The sequence below is a fragment of the Nicotiana tabacum genome, chromosome 12 (genome assembly GCF_000715075.1).
Source record: "Nicotiana tabacum cultivar K326 chromosome 12, ASM71507v2, whole genome shotgun sequence".
NCBI classification, from domain to species: Eukaryota; Viridiplantae; Streptophyta; class Magnoliopsida; order Solanales; family Solanaceae; genus Nicotiana; species Nicotiana tabacum.
The window spans coordinates 52,710,201-52,727,751 of NC_134091.1; the positions used below are offsets into that span (position 1 = coordinate 52,710,201).

Here is a 17,551-nt window from a genome sequence, read left to right on the forward strand (position 1 = left end):
GTCAAAATAAACTTGAGTTTTACTTGACAAATACATTTTTTGGCCATAGATTTTGTCTATATTTTAGCCAAATCCCAAATCTCAAATGAGCTGGTTTTGGGCTAAAATATCACTATTATATTTTTTAAAATTGCCCCAAACTTTTATATTTTATAAAAGAGCCCAACATTTATTATTTTGTAACAATATTGCTTCGTCTTCTCGATCATCTCATAATGCATCATATAGTTAATTATAAAAATAATAATGAATAATTTTTAAAATGGATATAAGTCATATTTCATATTTTTACAAATCAAACTTCACTCAAAAAAAATGTCCAAACAAATTTTAATCTTCATAACAAACTTAACCTAAATCACATTTTTCAATTTGGAAATTTATTGCCAAACGCGGCCTAAAAAGCTCCCCTCTCCCTCTCTCTCTCTCTCCGTATTATACACGTTTGCTTTGCAGACACATATACTTTCTCTCACTAAACTGGATTGTGGGTTTTTATTTAATTTTCTCAGAGGTAAATTATACCAAGATCTTGACTGCTTCATATCTTATTTGTCTATAAGATTTTGATACCTTTTACTTTGATCTTTCTTTTAGACTGTGTTTTCTTCATTTTTATTGTATAAAGTCATGATCTTGAAATTAGTCCTAGTTGGGTTTGCTTCAATTTTGTTGTTCTCTTTTTTGGACCTTCAAGCTTTGGTTTGTATTGGATGTTTTTGCTGTACATTCTAGAAACTAGAGATTTGTTAGGTAGGAAATTGGGAATTTTAATGATCTGTTTTCTCTTTGTTTTGTGGTGAACTTTCGTATCAATTTGTTGAATTGCAGGTTAGTTAAAGTTTGATTCTTGATGAGGTTCTACTTTTATTTCTTTAATGTTTTTGTGTTTTTAAAGGGTGTGTTTATGTTCTTAGCTTTGAATTTATCAATTTTTGACAAAAAAGTTTTTTATTTCCAGGGAGATCAAAGGTGGAAAAATTTGAAGAAAGGGTGGAAAGTAGAAAAAGATGGCTAATAATGCAGCAGCTTGTGCAGAAAGGGCAACAAGTGATATGCTGATTGGTCCAGACTGGGCTATAAACATTGAGCTTTGTGATATTATCAACATGAATCCTGGGTATTTTATCTTGACCATATTGTTTAAGTGATTATCTGGACTTGACTGCACAGTATGCACCATGCTTTGCGTTCTGTCTCTTCCAGCATCACAAAATAATAAAGTGTCATCTGCATATAGAATATGTCACTGTGTCCATCTATGTGGAAGTCCTTGAGCCAGCAGTAACTTTTTTTTAACAAGTAAAAAATTTCATTTTACAATTCCAAGCTCCAACCTGATTAAGCATTAAGCTTAACACTTCCATGACCATGACAAATAGGTAAGGATAGATAGGGCCTCCTTGTCTTAATCCTCTTCGTGGTTTGAAAAGACCATCAGGGTTCCAATTTAACAATTTATTTATGTGATTGGAAAAATTTCACCTAGAAGATGTATACCAAAGTTGAGAACCTTACATGGTACCTGTTGCTGGTGGGAGGTAGCAGGTGCGCGCAAGTTGGGCCGGACATCACAATTATCAAAAAGAAAAAAAAAGAACCTTACAGAAAGACGTGATTCTCTCACGAGTATCCAGTCAACACTAGTGAGTGGTACATCAAAAGTGTTCCTAGATTTTGACTAGACATCTGTTGTCGAAGGCAAATGTGTTTTGTATCTTATATATCTTATCCAAAAAGAAAAAAAAACACTGTGTAAGAAGGAAGAATTAGTCTTGTGTTCCCTTCACCGCACATTTTGGGGAGGTCGTTTCAAGGACTGCCTGTCATGGCTCATGAGTGACCACACTTTCAACAATAGCCTGAAACGTGATCCAGCTTTGCCTCCTACCTTAGTCTCTAGAAGAAATCCCAGGGTCTGATAGCAGTGAAGTAGGTAAACCGTGTATACTTCTTGTATATGGGCCTTTTGTTGGTGCAAACATTAATGAGGTTTATTTACCTTACCAAAGAAAAAGTTGGAGGCAGGCTTTCTGGCTGATAAAAGTTTAAGATGCATTTCTGCTGATTTTTCTTTTACCTAAATGGTATTTCTGCATTGCTTTATGATCTTCTGAACTTGTTTGTTTTCTTGTAAAATTTCAAATTGCCCTAGTCTTTTTTGCCAGGTTGAGCTATTCTGTAGTTGATCTTGTACCAGCTTACTGATTAAACTCTAATTTTTTTTGAGAAGGCTTACTGATTAGACTCTAATTGCAGACAAGCAAAGGATGCTCTTAAGATTATCAAGAAACGTTTAGGGAGTAAAAATCCGAAAATACAGCTCCTTACCCTATTTGTAAGTACATCTCACTTGAACTTAATTTTACTAGATTTCTTTTTGTCTAGGGTTACATAGAGTTTATTTGCAGAAATATCTTCCATAAAATTCTAATTTAATGAAATTTTATCCAGAAAATTATTCTCTTGCTTTTCTCATATATGATTTGTTGAGTTTGTCTCCTTATATGGTCTTGGGCAATTCTCACCTCATGATTAAAAGTACCAAGATCCATATTTGAGCTAGCTATTGGGGTTGAATTAGGCCCAATGTTCATTTCTTATCATGTTTAAAAGTACAAGTCTAAAAGTTGAACTTCCCATATCTTATAAGATCCACTTATATCCTTAGTTTAACATACAAATTTGACATGTTACTGGTCTCATCTCCTCATTCCTGACATATCGTCTGTGAAACTGGTATAACTGACAAGAGGTGAATATAGTTGTCAAACTTTAGCTTGCTAGTGTACTCTGCTGAAATATCTCTTATGTGTTTTCAGCACATATGTAGTGTTGGCATTTTTCAGATACGTTGATAACAATTGCCAATAGAAATTCACTTATTAATGTGTCATGTTTGACTGCTTATGTCTCGAGACAGTTAATTTATCAGTAAAAAATTCAGTGGATATTCTGGAAGTACAGTTGTTCATTCTCATCATGGGATTTGCCATTTGAAGTTGCAAAAAAGTTCATAAAGAGAAACTTGAATTGAAGATTATTTTACTATCTATTTTATTCTCCGAACGTTTTATTCAGGTTCTCGAGACCCTGAGCAAAAATTGTGGAGAGAATGTGTTTCAGCAAATTGTGGAGCGGGACATTTTAAAGGACATGGTCAAAATTGTGAAGAAGAAGGTAAACAACTTCCTGATATACATGGTTTCCTCAACTTGTTTCACCTCTTTGAGATCTGTACTAACTTTACGATTATTGTTTTTGATGTAAACTCTGCAGCCTGATTTAAATGTGAGGGAGAAGATTTTGATTTTGATAGATTCATGGCAAGAAGCTTTGGGAGGGCCAGGGGGAAGATTTCCCCATTATTACGCTGCATATAATGAGCTGAAGGTGATTCCTTTGTGTTCCTATTATTATGTTTAAGCATCTATCAATTTTTGCGTTAAAGCTGTGCGCAAATCAGGGGCGGACCCACATAGGGTCAAGAGGGTTCAAATGAACCCGCTTCGTCGAAATTTTTTGGTATTATATATGGGTTAAATTCTGTAAATTTGATATAATAATGTTATTTTGAATCCTCTTGAGCAAACATGATCTCGTGGACAGATGGTTGCGCGGGTTCAATGTTTGATGCAGGTTTAAGGGTTCGAAACTTTGTAACAGCAACTGTTTGCTGTTTTGTTCTTTTGCATAGTTTTTGTTCTTGCATATCTTTTGTTCTTTGTCACCGTGTGTGCACAAGAGCACATGTGTGTTCAGTCATCAATGCGTGAAATCTAACATTATTTTGCTAAAACATGCAAGTGCAGACATTGAATATTTATAATTCCTAGTTCATCTTAAATTATTTTATGCTAAATTAATTATTTATGTTATGTCGAACAAGTTAGTTTACTTTATCAGCTCTCTTATCTTATATTAGTTTAGTTTAAGTTATAACTCTTTATTTTTTGTTTGTAAATTAACAATTTTGTTCTTTATAAGAAAAAAATCTAATAAATTTTCAAATTGGTTGAATTTTTTTTGTTAAAGTTTTACAAGCTGTAAAATTCGTTTAAGTATAATTGCTAAATTAAATAGAAAAATTGTTAACATTTGCAGCTAAAGTAATTTGTATTTGTTAAACGTTTTAAATATCTTTCCCAACTATTTTTGGAAAGAAAAAAAAGGAAAAAAAAAGTCGTCTCAACTTTTTGGATGTTTGTTTTGTGGTAGAACAGTATGACTCAAAAAGAAAAAACGTTGGGCAAAGTTTACTTGTCGGTACAGCCCTTATTGTTGGTTATAATTATTTTTTATTGAACCCGCGTGCATAAAATTCTGGTTCCGCCACTGATGCAAAGCATTCTTGGTTGATCTTTCCCTTATTGTAGCGCCTTGCTGTAGCAAAGTTTCATGTTTTCAGTTTCAGTTGGTAATAATTTCCTAGATATCTTTCTCACAAAAAAGAGAAAAGTTCCTGGATTTAGCTGAATCAACTCCTCTATATTAATCTATTAGATAAGAAAGTGGATATGTTTCCCGGATATCGATTCACATTGACCTCTATTCAGATGTCTTTGGAACTGGATAAAACAAAGTGAAAGGAATGGAAAATGAACCAAAGAAAGATAAAGAAAACTGAAAGAAGAGAGTTCCCTTCCTTTTGTCTAGGACCTCTAGGTGCAGAGCAAAGCTAACGGAAGACAATTTTCTCTCTCATCACTATCCTGGTTGAAATAATTAAGTCTGCCTTAGTAGAAAATAGTTTTCCCAATTTCATATTGCTTCCCTCTCTCCATCCAAACCAAACAAGTTAAATGAAAGCTGCTGCAGCCATGCAGGAAGAGAAGGCAAAACAACTTTCAATCATCTAAGTACTGTGCAGAATTTCTGTTCATGATAATGCTATTTTCTCACTGATGTCCCTTAGCATTCTCTTAGGTCTGGCTTATTTTGATAGCTTTTGTCATTTTCCTGGTGGTTTCCCCTTTCCAGGACTCGCTTTATCTTGCCGGGCAATTGCCTGTTTTCCACAAGGTATTGTTCTCCTCCGAGGCTTGAGAGCTTATTCCCTTCTTGTTCACCTTTCCATCCCGAAAATAAGAGAGCCTTCACGGAAAAACTGTTGGAACGAGATCTCTCATACAAAAAGACCTGAACTAACTACCCGCTCAATGCGCATTGAAATTCTAATGAATGCCTTTTATATTTCATCTATAACTATATGTCGGTCTTTTCTTCCGGACACCCCATTCTGCAGTGGAGTATGAACACAAATAGCGGGACATGACAACGGTTGGGGAGAAGGAAAAGCTATCAGACATCAATCCAATGAACAGACAAAGCGGCTTGGCCGAAGGGGGTGTGTGTATATATATAAGTTTTGCTAACCTACAACATGGTTGTAGTAGGTTAGCATTGTAAACATAATTTAGTTCTCCAAAATACCCATATTATTTGCTGCCACCACATCAAATTTAGGTTTTTTTTTTGGGTTCCAGAAAAATTCGCCATTTTAACTTTTATCTCTGCAATCTGCATTTCCCACCTCTACAACGTTATGGCAGGAAACAAAGTCAGCAACACCTTTATTTTCCATCGTCAGCATGTCATTCTTCTCAATCCAGTATCTTTTTCTCACAACTTGACAATAATATAATGGAAGTAAGATTTTGCTCTAATGTCTCTTCATATTAGTAAACAGATTATGGTGTAAAATTTTGTCAGTTTGCTTTTTGATTTGTTTATACCCAACAATAAGTCTATTTTATTTTATCCAATAGAATCCACCATTTATTGTTCCAAAATTGGATTTTACAGATTCAAGATTCATTTTTCTTCAGTCATGCACAAGGAGTCTATTAAAATAATCCAATTCTTATTTTGTGGTTTTGTCTTTATTCTTCTTCTGAGTATGTACTAAACCTTGCAAAATCACTTTATTATTCTGCAAATTGTTCTTCGTTGCTATGGAAAGAGAAGAGGAGAGAGGTAAAGGGGCTACTGCGGAGAAAGAGTTCTAGTAAGTTGGGTTTAGTATTTCAAGTTTAGAAGGACAGAAAACCCCTTAAATTTAATGGGGTAACATTAAATAATATGAGCATTTTGGAGAACTAAATTATGTGTATAATGCTAACTTACTACAACTATGTTAGCAATATATATATATATATATATATATATATATATATATATATATATATAGGATCTTGCTAACCTACTACATGGCTGTAGTAGGTTTGCATTGTACCAACTTTTAGTTTCCATGTCAGCAAATTATCAACACATGAATTAAATGGGTTCTTTGTCTTTTAGCTCATCCAACTCTTTCCTCCACCGTACTTGGCGTCTCTCTCGGGCAGAGAAGAAATCCAATTTTGCTTCACTGCAAAATTCTTTGCAGTTTTCAACCCATTTTCTTAACTTCAGTTTCCACTGACAATTCTTTGCAGATTTCAACATTTTCTTAAATGCCTCCCCCATTTTCTTAACTTCAGCTTCCACTGTAAATTATGTTCTTAAAATGAAAATTTCCAGATTAGCGTTTGCTGAAGTTCTTTTTGGTGGACAAGCCACATCAATTGCTTCTTTCATTTCTTTTCCCAGGGAATCCAATGAAGAGCAAGAGAAAAACGTGAACATTACCGGCGGTTGTGGAGGGGGGGGGGGGGCATTAATCTGATTTAAACTAATCAATATGGGTCTAATTTGTTTTTCAATTTTTTCAACATATTTATTCTTGAGTTTGGAATTGTGAAAACTTTAATGGTGATACTTGTGGAGAATAGCAACAACTAGCCATGTAAAAAGCTTTGGTTAGTTGAATATGAAAGTCGGGAAAAGGAAAGTATATGAGAGAATTGAAAAGAGAGGAGGAAGAGAGGGAAGGAGAATTAGATATAAATTTTGGTAAAAAGACAAAAGAGCTCATCTGATTGACACATTGTTAATTTGCTGACAGAGACATATGAAAACTTATAAAATTGGGTACAATGCTACCTACTACAACATGTGTATGTAGGTGCATAATTTTAAGTAGTTTCAACATTGGCTACAAAATAGGAGATATATAGAATATAGAATAACGATGTACGAATAAGAACCAACCATAGAACCCTGTTCTATAAGTGGAATGCATAATGACTCATTCTTAGTTAGAACGGGATTCCGACTCAGCACCTTTTGAGAAGAATTGCTCTTTGGAGAGCTTCGTCTCTGGTAAACTTACCAAGGGCTAAAGTCATAGTGATCCTCCTATTCAACTGCTTCGACCATTCTGAGCACCTCATATCTTTTTCGGGGCGTCAGAAGATTCGGTCATATTTGCATGACTAAAAATCGTAAGCTGTTTGGTTTTAGAATTTCAAAGTCTATCTTCCCTATAAATGTAGGTGTTACTAGCTTCAGCTCAAGAGTTTGAGTGGTATAGACTTTCTTGGATGATTATATTTTTTCACTTTGCTGCTAAACTATATAATTGCATTTTTTTTTTATAACCATGGTGTCCGGGCCAGCTTACTGCTTGCTTACGTGACTAATTCCACGGGATACTTACTACCTCCTACCAGCAACATGTACCTGGTCACTTTGTCCACCAAGGCTTCGACTTATGGGAAGAAATTACCTAGTATTTTGTCTCTGCTGGGATTAGAACCTTAAACCTCACGGTTATAATTGCAAAATTATGCTAAGGAACATTAATGTTTTGAGTCCTTAAGACATGTTAGTGATAATCAGTTTGTTTAAGAAATCAATATTCGGCACATGTATTGGCCATTATTGGGACCTTGCTAATTTGGATCAGCATGGAAGTTCTTCAGCAAGTATGTATTTTCTCCGAGGAGCGATAGCAAAAGATATATAGCTCCTGTTTAAAGGGAGGGAAAAAAAGGTTAACCCACCATTCTAGAGATTCTAGAATCTTGCTAGGACACTGTATCGATCCTAGAAATTCTAGAATCTTGCTAGGACTGCAGAACAGTTTTTCTTCTATTTTTTGCTCACGTGTAAATATGGTGTCAGTACAACCTATGTACTGATCTTTTAATATACACAATACATTACCATCTCAAAAACAAAAACCATTCTAAGATGTATGCTCTGGTTCTGTGATCAGAAAATAAATCATGCAAAGTAGTTGAGAGTTAGAACCATTTTTAGTAGGTTAAACATGGACATGTATTTAACTGCTGCTCTTTCCTCTTTTTCTCTTCTTTTTTTTGATTGATTTGAGAAGTAGACATTGTGCCAGTATTAGACATACTTGTTCCAAATTAGCCGGGCAAGTGGACTAAACATCTGTTGATCTTAGGATCAACTTTTCCATATAGTTTATGTCGTTCTTATATGGTACTCTGTTTACAGTTCCGTATGCTGCCTTTTTCTTTTAGTTTTTCAAACTTTCCTACATATACTAGTCGCACTTGCATATTACAGTTTTATACGTTAGTTTTTTTTTTCCGAATTTTTTTAGAGAATGTTATGCCAACAGAAGTGCTTTTGTATTTGAATGTGTTATTACAATTACACTTTTAATGTAAAGGTGCTTTTACGTGGCTTTCAGAATGGCCATCTTGGTGGCTTGGGATATTATTATGAGGGCCCATTCGCTTCTTTCTTTCTTTATTTCCCCTTTTTATTTCTTTGGGTTTTTCGTTAATAGGAGTTTAGTGCACAGTAAAAGGAAGTAACACTAACACTTATGCCATAAAGCATGTCGCATGTTTTGCCAGCAAATTGGAGCAAAATGCTCTATTAAGATTAAACAATGACAGATTCGATAGTGAAATAAAGAAAAAACAACCATAATTTGATTAAACCATCGGTGCAGCAAATATCGGAATGTGAAAGAAAGAGCACAAGTTGAAGAATGTCAAAAAACATGATCATGTTTCTCGAGAAAATTAAGTAGACAAGCACCACAGAAGAGAAGCTGCAAACAGTGTCTTTATTTCTAATGCGCAAAGAAGTGGCTGCAATTATGTAGGAGATCCCCGAATTCACCACACCAAAGCCCCGATTTATGATATAGTTAATCTTTCTCAAGTAAAATTTAGAGTCCATCCTCCATATCGAACAGTCATTCCTATCTGTATATAGAAAGATATCAAAACTTTAGTTAAAAAGACTGCTAAACCTAAAGCCCTGGCACTAAATACAACACAGGAATTTCCAAAAAACTTCTGGTTTCCTATGTAATAAACTATGAAATCACTTGGCATCACCATTGTCTCACTATATTATTTGTAACTTTTGACATGGTTTTGTAATCGGAGAGTTCATCATCTACATGTTACCTTTATCTTGAGTTGTTTATGTTTTCATAATTACCTCAACTTTTACTTGAACTAACGGTTTTCCTTGTTTGGGTTTCTTTTAGTGCTTCTTCTGTATTTGATAGTTATACATCTTTTTATTCTTTTATTTTTATAATTTTTGCTCTTTTTTTTTTTTTTTTTTTTTTGAATGGCTGCTCTGTTTTCATGCAAAGTAATTCCGCATACGATCTTAGGGTAGCACTGACTTTGTTTCATAATTGACAATTCTCTTTCTAAATAAGTTTTCTGGTAAGTTCCCTTTTTTTTTTTGAGAATGATCTTTCTGGTAAGTTTCTTTTCCTAAATAAGTTGATTGTTCATGTCCTTTCAACGCCTTTAATGAAGTACATGGTAGATTGTTCGAGAGAATACCATTTTGTATCCATTCTGTTCGAATTAATCATGTGGGTTGCTCACTGAACTAGCGTCCTTACTCTCCCTATTACTTCCTTCTTGTTGTCACAGTTGCTCTGTTATTTTGCATTTGTTTCTTTTAAGACCCTTTTCCCCTCCAATATGGAAATTAGTGGACCTAATGGCATTAGTTTTACTATATATCACTTACAACCTACATCTTTTTTATGTAGATTTTATCAATTTGATGGATTACCCGTCATAGATTCATTCAAATCTTCATGTATTTGCTTTTAATATGAACTTTGCAGGCATATGGTGTAGAGTTTCCACCTCGAGAGGAAAATAGTGTACCTTTATTTACACCACCACAAACGCAGCCAATAGTCCACATGCCTTCAGCTTATGAGGAGGCTGCAGTTGAGGCCTCTCTTGAATCAGATCCTTCTGGACTCAGGTATTGCATAACTTGTTCTTTTCCCTTTAGCATGGCTTCCTGCTAAGAAAATTTAGATTTTTATTTACGGACATCTCACTTATTTTAAGGACACAATTAAGTTTTATATGGATATTGTTAATATGGAAACATCTCTGCTTTCAATAAGTGCTCCACTGTTGTTTATGGACACCTATGTTTTAAAGGTCAATAAGTGCTCCTTTAGCCTCAAGTTAACTATCTAGAAATGAAAATCTGAGGGAGTACTTTTTGGTAGTCAGCATTCATTGGTACCTTGTTCAAGTGTAAGATGAAGTTTTTGATTAAAAAATGCATTGTTTTTAACATTAAGTTGACGAGCTTGCAGTCTGTCCCATTCATAGATGTATTGAAACTGGAAGAATGTAGTAAACCATAAATCTCAGATGAAATAGAGCAACTTTTATCAAAACTCAATTTCGATATTTCCATTCATTTGGGAATCGTTTTAAGATTGGTATAAATACTCCGAATTTTGGCGGGGGCGGTACTATATGAGGAAAGCCCTGAATTCAGCTATACTGTACTGCATCTTTCTTTTGAATGAGTTATCATTGGCATCTAGGCTACTTGTGACCTCTGGAGCTATATCTTTTTCTCATCGAGTATGTATTCTTAGTGTTGTGGATTTTTTATCCGGCTTTCAAACTTTATTGCAACTTTCTCCAATGCCTTCTGTCCCTCGTCTATGCTGTTTAATGAGGCCTAATGTACAAAAGAAGAAAAGCCATGGGAAGTCCTCGTGTTGCGTCCTCCTTTTTCAACGAGCGCAAGTATGTATTCTTAGTGTTGTGGATTTTTTATCCGGCTTTCAAACTTTATTGTAACTTTCTCCAATGCCTTCTGTCCCTCGTCTATGCTGTTTAATGAGGCCTAATGTACAAAAGAAGAAAAGCTCTGGGAAGTCCTCGTGTTGCATCCTCCTTTTTCAACAAACGCAAACCTCTTCTTTTACGCTTCCCAACCACTTTTACCTTATCCCCCCCCAAAAAAAAGAGAAAGAAAGAAGAAAGAACTGGTAATTTCAAGTAAGTGACATTTATGGTATCCCGTCTTTTCAGTGTTTCGGAGATTCAAACTGCTGAGGGACTAGCAGATGTTCTAACGGAGATGCTTGGTGCATTGGATCCAAAAAATCCTCAGGTCAGAACTAGTTTTAACTCTCTTGTTTCTCAGGTTCATAGTGTTTACTTGTCCTCGCCGGCTACTAAAGTTGAAAACTGGAAGGGTCATATGAATTATTCAAATGAGTTTCTTTTCTTGGATTGTCTTTGGTCACCTGTATTCGATTAAGTTGACAATTTCAGGACTACACCTTTTAGAATGCTCCCTTTCACCCCTTCACTATTTGAAAAGAGAAGCTTAGATAAAAAGATTACCCCCCCCCCCCAAACCATGCACACACACAAAAAAAAGGAACAAAGAAAAATAAAAGAACAGTAAATAGAGGAAAAAAAATGAAATTGTACCTTCAGAAATCCTTTATGTAAAGTATTTGGCATTTTTTTTAAACTTTTTGATGGGGGCATTTTGCATCTAGGTTTCAGAAAAAATGGTTGATGCAGTGAATTAGGTTAAACGGCAAGTTTAGATTGAAACATTGAATGCAGAAATTCAGTAGAACCGCCGAATATTTTTTGGTGAAGACAAATATGCTAAGGTAGTTTTGGGCATGAAATTTGGGAAGAATTAGGAATCTCTCATTTTAATGTTGTTTGGGATATTTAAATTTCTGTGCCTATTATAGGTATCTTCTTGTTGTTTAATCTTGTAGGTTAAATCTATATGGTTATATAATATATAGGCATCCTGTTCTTCTACCTTTCTCGGCCTTTTGGCTAAGTTCAACTGTAGTCCTGTTCTTCCTTTCAGTAGGCCGAAATACTACGAGTTCCCTTTTTATATTTCATTTTTTGATAAGCGATCTTACGTTCCATCATTGAGTGCTAAAATCCATATAGGTTGATCACCATTGTTATATCCAATTTACGTTGGGCAGTACTTGTAAAATCCAGATGAATTATTGTTCATGCTTTAATTTATTGCTTGACATCTTTACAGGCCGTAAAGGAGGAGGTGATCGCCGATCTTGTCGAACAGTGTCGTGCTTACCAAAAGCGTGTTATGATTCTTGTGAACAACACAGTGTAAGAACCTGTAGGTTTTGTGGTTTTATTTCATTCCTGATCACCCCTTGACATTGCTCACCTTTCCAAATTTAGAGACGAGGATCTGCTGTGTAAAGGATTGGCACTCAATGATGACTTGCAGCGAGTTCTTCGTAGACATGATGATATTGCCAATGGAACCTCAACAATTGTACAGCCCAGAGAAACTCCTGTTGCACCCCTCATGAATGTGAATCATGAGGATGATGAGTCAGAAGATGATTTCTCTCATTTAGCACGGAGGTAATGCTTGGTCATTTTGCTGCTATACTGTTCCTTCTCCCGTTTTCCTTGTCCATACCAAGTAGTATTAGTGTTAGTCTTGCATTTTCTTATTTTTTTTGATTTCTATTACTACCTGTTGTTTCTTTCGCTTCGGTTTTCTTGTTATCTTGCTGGTGTTACTGTCTATCGGTAACAACCTCTCTACCTTCTCAAGGTAGAGGTAAGGTCTGCGTACACACTACCCTTTCCATACCCCACTTTTGGAATTACACTGGGTTTGTTGTTGCTGTACTGTTCCTTCTCCCCCACCCGCACAGTAATTGTCTTCAGTTTTATAATTATGGTTTTGCCAGGCATTTTCTGTTCTTACTGCAAATATTGCCACTTTAGAGTATGTGATGTAGTAAAAGCATTTTGATTAGATCTTTAGATGGTCATTGATATGAGAATATAAATCAACTGCCTTTATTCTCCATCAAGGAGAAGTTGGATTTCATTTTCTGGGAAGAACTTTATGTCAAATGATTCCTAGAGATAATTTTTGCTTTAGTTCTCCCAACAGGTTAGCACACTTCAACATTTAGCCAGTTTGGCATGCATCCGAGGTAACCTACTTTTAGATTTATTATAGATTATCAAAAAAGGATTTATTATAAAGCAGCAGTGATTAGTTAATTCCATTGTTGCTATTTAAAAGAGACCAGAACTGTGATACTGTTTCAAACTTGGGGTTTCACCAAACTATTACCTTCACTTTTTGGTATTCATTGAAAATAATCAACTTTAGCCAGTTGCTGTTATGTGTACCTTTCATATAACCCCATGTGAAAAAGTAAATAAACTTCAAAGGTTGAAGGTAAGGCGTGTTTGTCTGACTCTTCCTCTTCATTTCTAAGGGGAGTTTAGTTAAGATTATAGAGCAATCAAAGAATATGAGATCACATCAAAATTTTGGTAGCAATAGTGAGAAGAAAAACCGTATAGCTGATCATAACTAATTTTGGTTGAGGTTTAGTTGATTGATTTATGGTGGGTGAGCAGAAAAAACATAGTCCTTCTAATATTATTTGTTTTGTCTTTCAGTATAAATTGATATTAACAGTTCTACAGGGATTTGTCTGTGTAATGTCAAAGGTTTTTGCTTTTACCACTGTAAAAGATTTCTTTGTGTAACATCAAAGATTTTCGCTTTTACCAATAGTGTAATTTTTGCATTATACCGTTTCTTTCTTGTTATGATTCGTTTGCTTGTTGCGAGTCTCTGCATAATGATGAATGGATATCCAATAGGTGAATGTAGTTTAGTACAAGATCACTTTCTTCAACAATTTAAGGCACTTCCTTAGGAGTTGGGAGTGATTTGTTGGGCTTAAGTACATTGTTCCAAAACTTTCCCAAGTCCTCCTTAAACTCTTCTTGGAACTCTTCCTATCTTGGCCTTGCCGTTTCCGTGAGTTTCCAGCAAATAGTGGTGCAATTTCCTCTTCTCAGTTTTCTTCTGAAAAAATGCCAAACTCCAGCATTTTATCCATTCACTGTGAGTTCCACACAGTTGGGACTTGTTATTGAGATTCTGTTTGTAACAGAAGAACGGCTTAGAAACAAACAAGTGCATCAGAGCTTAGTGTCAAATGCCACCATGTTATCCTGGTCAAGTGTCCCAGACTGTATGCCTTGCTGGTTGGATCTGAATCTGCTCTATAGTTATCTAATCTCTTTCTTTTTCCTACCTCCCCTACGAAGGGATTCCCTAGGATTTTGATTACAGTTAGAGTTACTATGGAATTTTGCTAAGTACAGAATAATGGTTTAAAGCAAACTAGTGTTGCAGAGCCATTGGAGTTGTGGCTCTAATCCTGCATTTCTCATGTGCATGAGTTGGATCGCTGGGAAAACCAGCTTCTCCTTTTCTTCTTTACAATTTTCTGAAATCATTTTTTTGTATCAATATGTACTTGACCCAAATTATATTACAATAAGCCATCAGCACTTGAAAGATTTTGACACTTAGAATCCAAAAAAATTATATGGGTGAGTGATACAATAAGCCGGAACTGCACTTCATCCGTGTACTCAAGGTTTAGAACATGCATAGTTGTTAATTCACAAAAGAGCCGAAGAAGCTTTTGCTCAACATCATTAGCAAGCTCTCAAACAAGTAAGCTTTTGATTCTTGGTTTTCCACCAGCATAAACATATGCAGTTGCTTAATAAGAAATTTGGGAGATAAAGAAGAGGAAACGATGAGTTTCATTTCCTGTTTACGGGTTTTAATGGAATAATGGGCTGATGATTATATTACCATTTGAAGTTCCAGGGGCAAAAGCCTTCAAAAAGTTTTGGATAGGAAAAGTGCACTTGTGGGGAAAGTTTGGGATACAAGAGTTTATCGTACCTATTTCTTGAATCTTTAATTTCTTTTCTCGACCTAGTTTTCCTACTTCTGCCTCGGGTGGTGTGACAATAACTTCATAATGTTGTCAAATTCTGAGTAGAATGTTTCCTGGGTCAAGGGCAAGAGCTTGGCAGATTGATATTGGTGCCTGTCATGCTTAAAAGATTTGCAGTCTAGTTTTGCTGTAAATCCACTTTATTCATCTGTATGCTGTCATGTGCACAATTCTATTTCTAGACTATGAATCCTCATTGAGTGAGAATTTTTGGGCACCGAGTATGAAACTTTACTTCCCTTAGTAGATATAATTGGCAATGATTTGTCCCTTCAGGGACATCCAATAAAATTGGTACGATAAAGAGAAGATATAAGTGCCAATTATTTTTATATCCATCGTAGATATAAGTTTGTGTTTTACTTGTTAAAAAAAAAGATATAGGTTTGTGTTTTAATTTACTCAAGGATTTCAAAAAGCGCAGGAACATTTGGTTGTGTTTTATCAAATCTCTACTGGTTGGTGGTGTTGTCCCTGGCTTTGCTCGTCCTTTTCTTGATGTGTTTTTACTATCACTTGTGTTGCAGATCTTCAAGGGATCCATCGCAGGCACAGGGGCGGAAGACTGTTGATGTAAAGAGTGAACCTATGCGAATTACCCCTACTCTTCCTCCCCCACCTTCATCAAGGAAACCAGTTTCTACTGATGCGGGAATGGTTGATTATCTCAGTGGTGACAGGTTTGAATCTGAAAGATCTTTTGGAACAGCAGGATCCTCACCTATTGCTGTTTCAACTAATTCAAACAATGTGAGCTCCATCCCGCGATCAAGTCCCAAGCCTTCTTCATCCGCACCCCCTTCGGATGATTTGCTAAACCCAACAGCTGATGATGATTTCGTGAACCCCACTGCATCCTTGTTTACTGGAAAAAGCAACAATGGCGAATCTGATACAAAAGCCAAATCTGCTGATCACTTGCCTCCAGCACCTTGGGATGCTCCTCCTCCTACCACGCTCCCTCCACCACCGGCCAGATATAATCAGAGACAGCAGTACTTTGAGAAAAATGTTTTTGGTGGTGGATCGAGTTCTTATGATAGCTTAGTTGGACAAACAAAGAATCTTTCCATTAACTCTTCGTCGCCATCCAAACAAGAGAAACCTGAGGACGCACTGTTCAAAGATCTTGTTGATTTTGCAAAAGCCAAGTCTTCGTCATCGTCAAACCAATCCAATAGATCATTTTAAGTGATTGTAATGGATATGAATAATTTGTGGTGGTATATATCAGCTTTTACATCTTGTAGACAATAAATGTTAAAGAGAACTGGGTTCATGGATTACTGGAGCTGCTCCCTCTGCTTTATTTTCAGTTGTGAACCTTGGGCTTTCAGCTCCAAGGTGAGTGATAGTGTAGCCGACATGAGATTTACAGTTTGGTTATTATGTATTCTTTTCTTCCTTTTAAATTGGTTTGTAATCATAACAATACTTGGGTTCTACTATCTCTCAATTAGTAGGGATGATCGTCTACGACTATATGAGTTCTGTTTACATGATTATATGTTCTGCTGGTGGGCTGAGTGATTCGGGGGATCCGTATCCTATATTTGTGCCACCTTTTAACCTGTACCCTATTTTTAAAAATTATTGATTTGGTAGCCAGCTGACAAAAAAATTCGTAATAATATGATAATTACACCCTTGACAAAAGATATAAAACCTGCATCATGCATTAATCGCGTGATCTGCAACCTCATTCGTTAAAAAAGATCTCCTTCTCTCCTCTCAGCAGTTTTATCAAAAAACCAGCAACTTGTCCTGATGTCCACACTTACATGAATATGTTTCACCTTGAAGCTAAAATTTCATGCTAATGTAGCATGAAGTTGTTTCATGTTGAAGCTAAAACTTCATGCTAATGCATGCTGAAATTATTTATCCTGCAGTCTACATTTTTGTCATGGGTTTTATCCGAATTTTCAGTCTAAACATGCTGAAGTTATTTAGTTCATTTGTTAAAACTTCAGACTAAACATGATTAAGTTTTTTAGTTCATTTGCTAAAATTTCATACTAAACATGCTTAAATTTTTGTCTTGCATTATGTAATTTTCTAATGAGTTTTTGCTAATGCATGCTGAAGTTATTTAGTTCATTTGCTAAAATTTCAGACTAAACATGCTTAAGTTTTTTAGTTCATTTGCTAAAATTTCAGACTAAACATGCTTAAGTTTTTATCTTGCAGTATGTAATTTTCTAATGAGTTTTTGCTAATGCATGCTGAAATTATTTAGTTCATTTGCTAAAACTTCATACCAAAACATGCTGAAGTTTTGTCATGCAGTCTACAGTTTTGTCATGAGTTTTATCCGAAATTTCAGTCTAAACAAGCTGAAGTTTTTTAGTTCATTTGCTAAAATTTCAGACTAAACATGCTTAAATTTTTATTTTGCAGTATGTAATTTTCTAATTAGTTTTTTCTATGCTGAAGTTATTTAGTTCATTTGCTAAAACTCCATACCAAAACATGCTGAACCCTACAGTCTATAGTTTTGTCAATAGTATTTTATTAAAGAAGGGCAAAATCGTCTTTTTAAAACGCTTTTATCAAAAAAATGGGTACACATGCAAA

At 35.3% G+C, this 17,551-nt stretch overlaps 1 protein-coding gene across 3 annotated transcripts; it reads left to right on the forward strand.

The window, feature by feature from the left end:
* The first annotated feature begins 377 nt into the window (after nt 1–377).
* LOC107763152 (TOM1-like protein 3) lies at nt 378–16,456 on the forward strand. 3 transcript variants are annotated; one of them, XM_016581601.2, is made up of 10 exons: nt 378–514; nt 962–1,120; nt 2,260–2,338; nt 3,082–3,180; nt 3,280–3,393; nt 9,968–10,113; nt 11,193–11,274; nt 12,193–12,278; nt 12,354–12,542; nt 15,502–16,456. In XM_016581601.2, the coding sequence occupies exons 2-10, from the start codon at nt 1,011–1,013 to the stop codon at nt 16,163–16,165; spliced, it is 1,569 nt and encodes a 522-aa protein (XP_016437087.1). In that variant the 5' UTR covers nt 378–514; nt 962–1,010; the 3' UTR covers nt 16,166–16,456. The 3 variants fall into 3 exon arrangements, with proteins under 3 accessions (XP_016437087.1, XP_016437088.1, XP_016437089.1); XM_016581602.2 differs by lacking the exon at nt 378–514 and adding an exon at nt 519–831; XM_016581603.2 differs by lacking the exon at nt 378–514 and adding an exon at nt 627–753.
* Nucleotides 16,457–17,551: the final 1,095 nt, after the last annotated feature.

What these genes read in the sequence shown, in the direction of transcription:
- LOC107763152 (XM_016581601.2), top strand. Translation starts at nt 1,011, where the DNA reads ATGGCTAATAATGCAGCAGCTTGTGCAGAAAGGGCAACAAGTGATATG. An exon ending in TCAAAATTGTGAAGAAGAAG is followed by an intron (nt 3,181 to 3,279) that starts GTAAACAACTTC and finishes TAAACTCTGCAG; the next exon opens with CCTGATTTAAATGTGAGGGA. An exon ending in TCAGATCCTTCTGGACTCAG is followed by an intron (nt 10,114 to 11,192) that starts GTATTGCATAAC and finishes CCGTCTTTTCAG; the next exon opens with TGTTTCGGAGATTCAAACTG.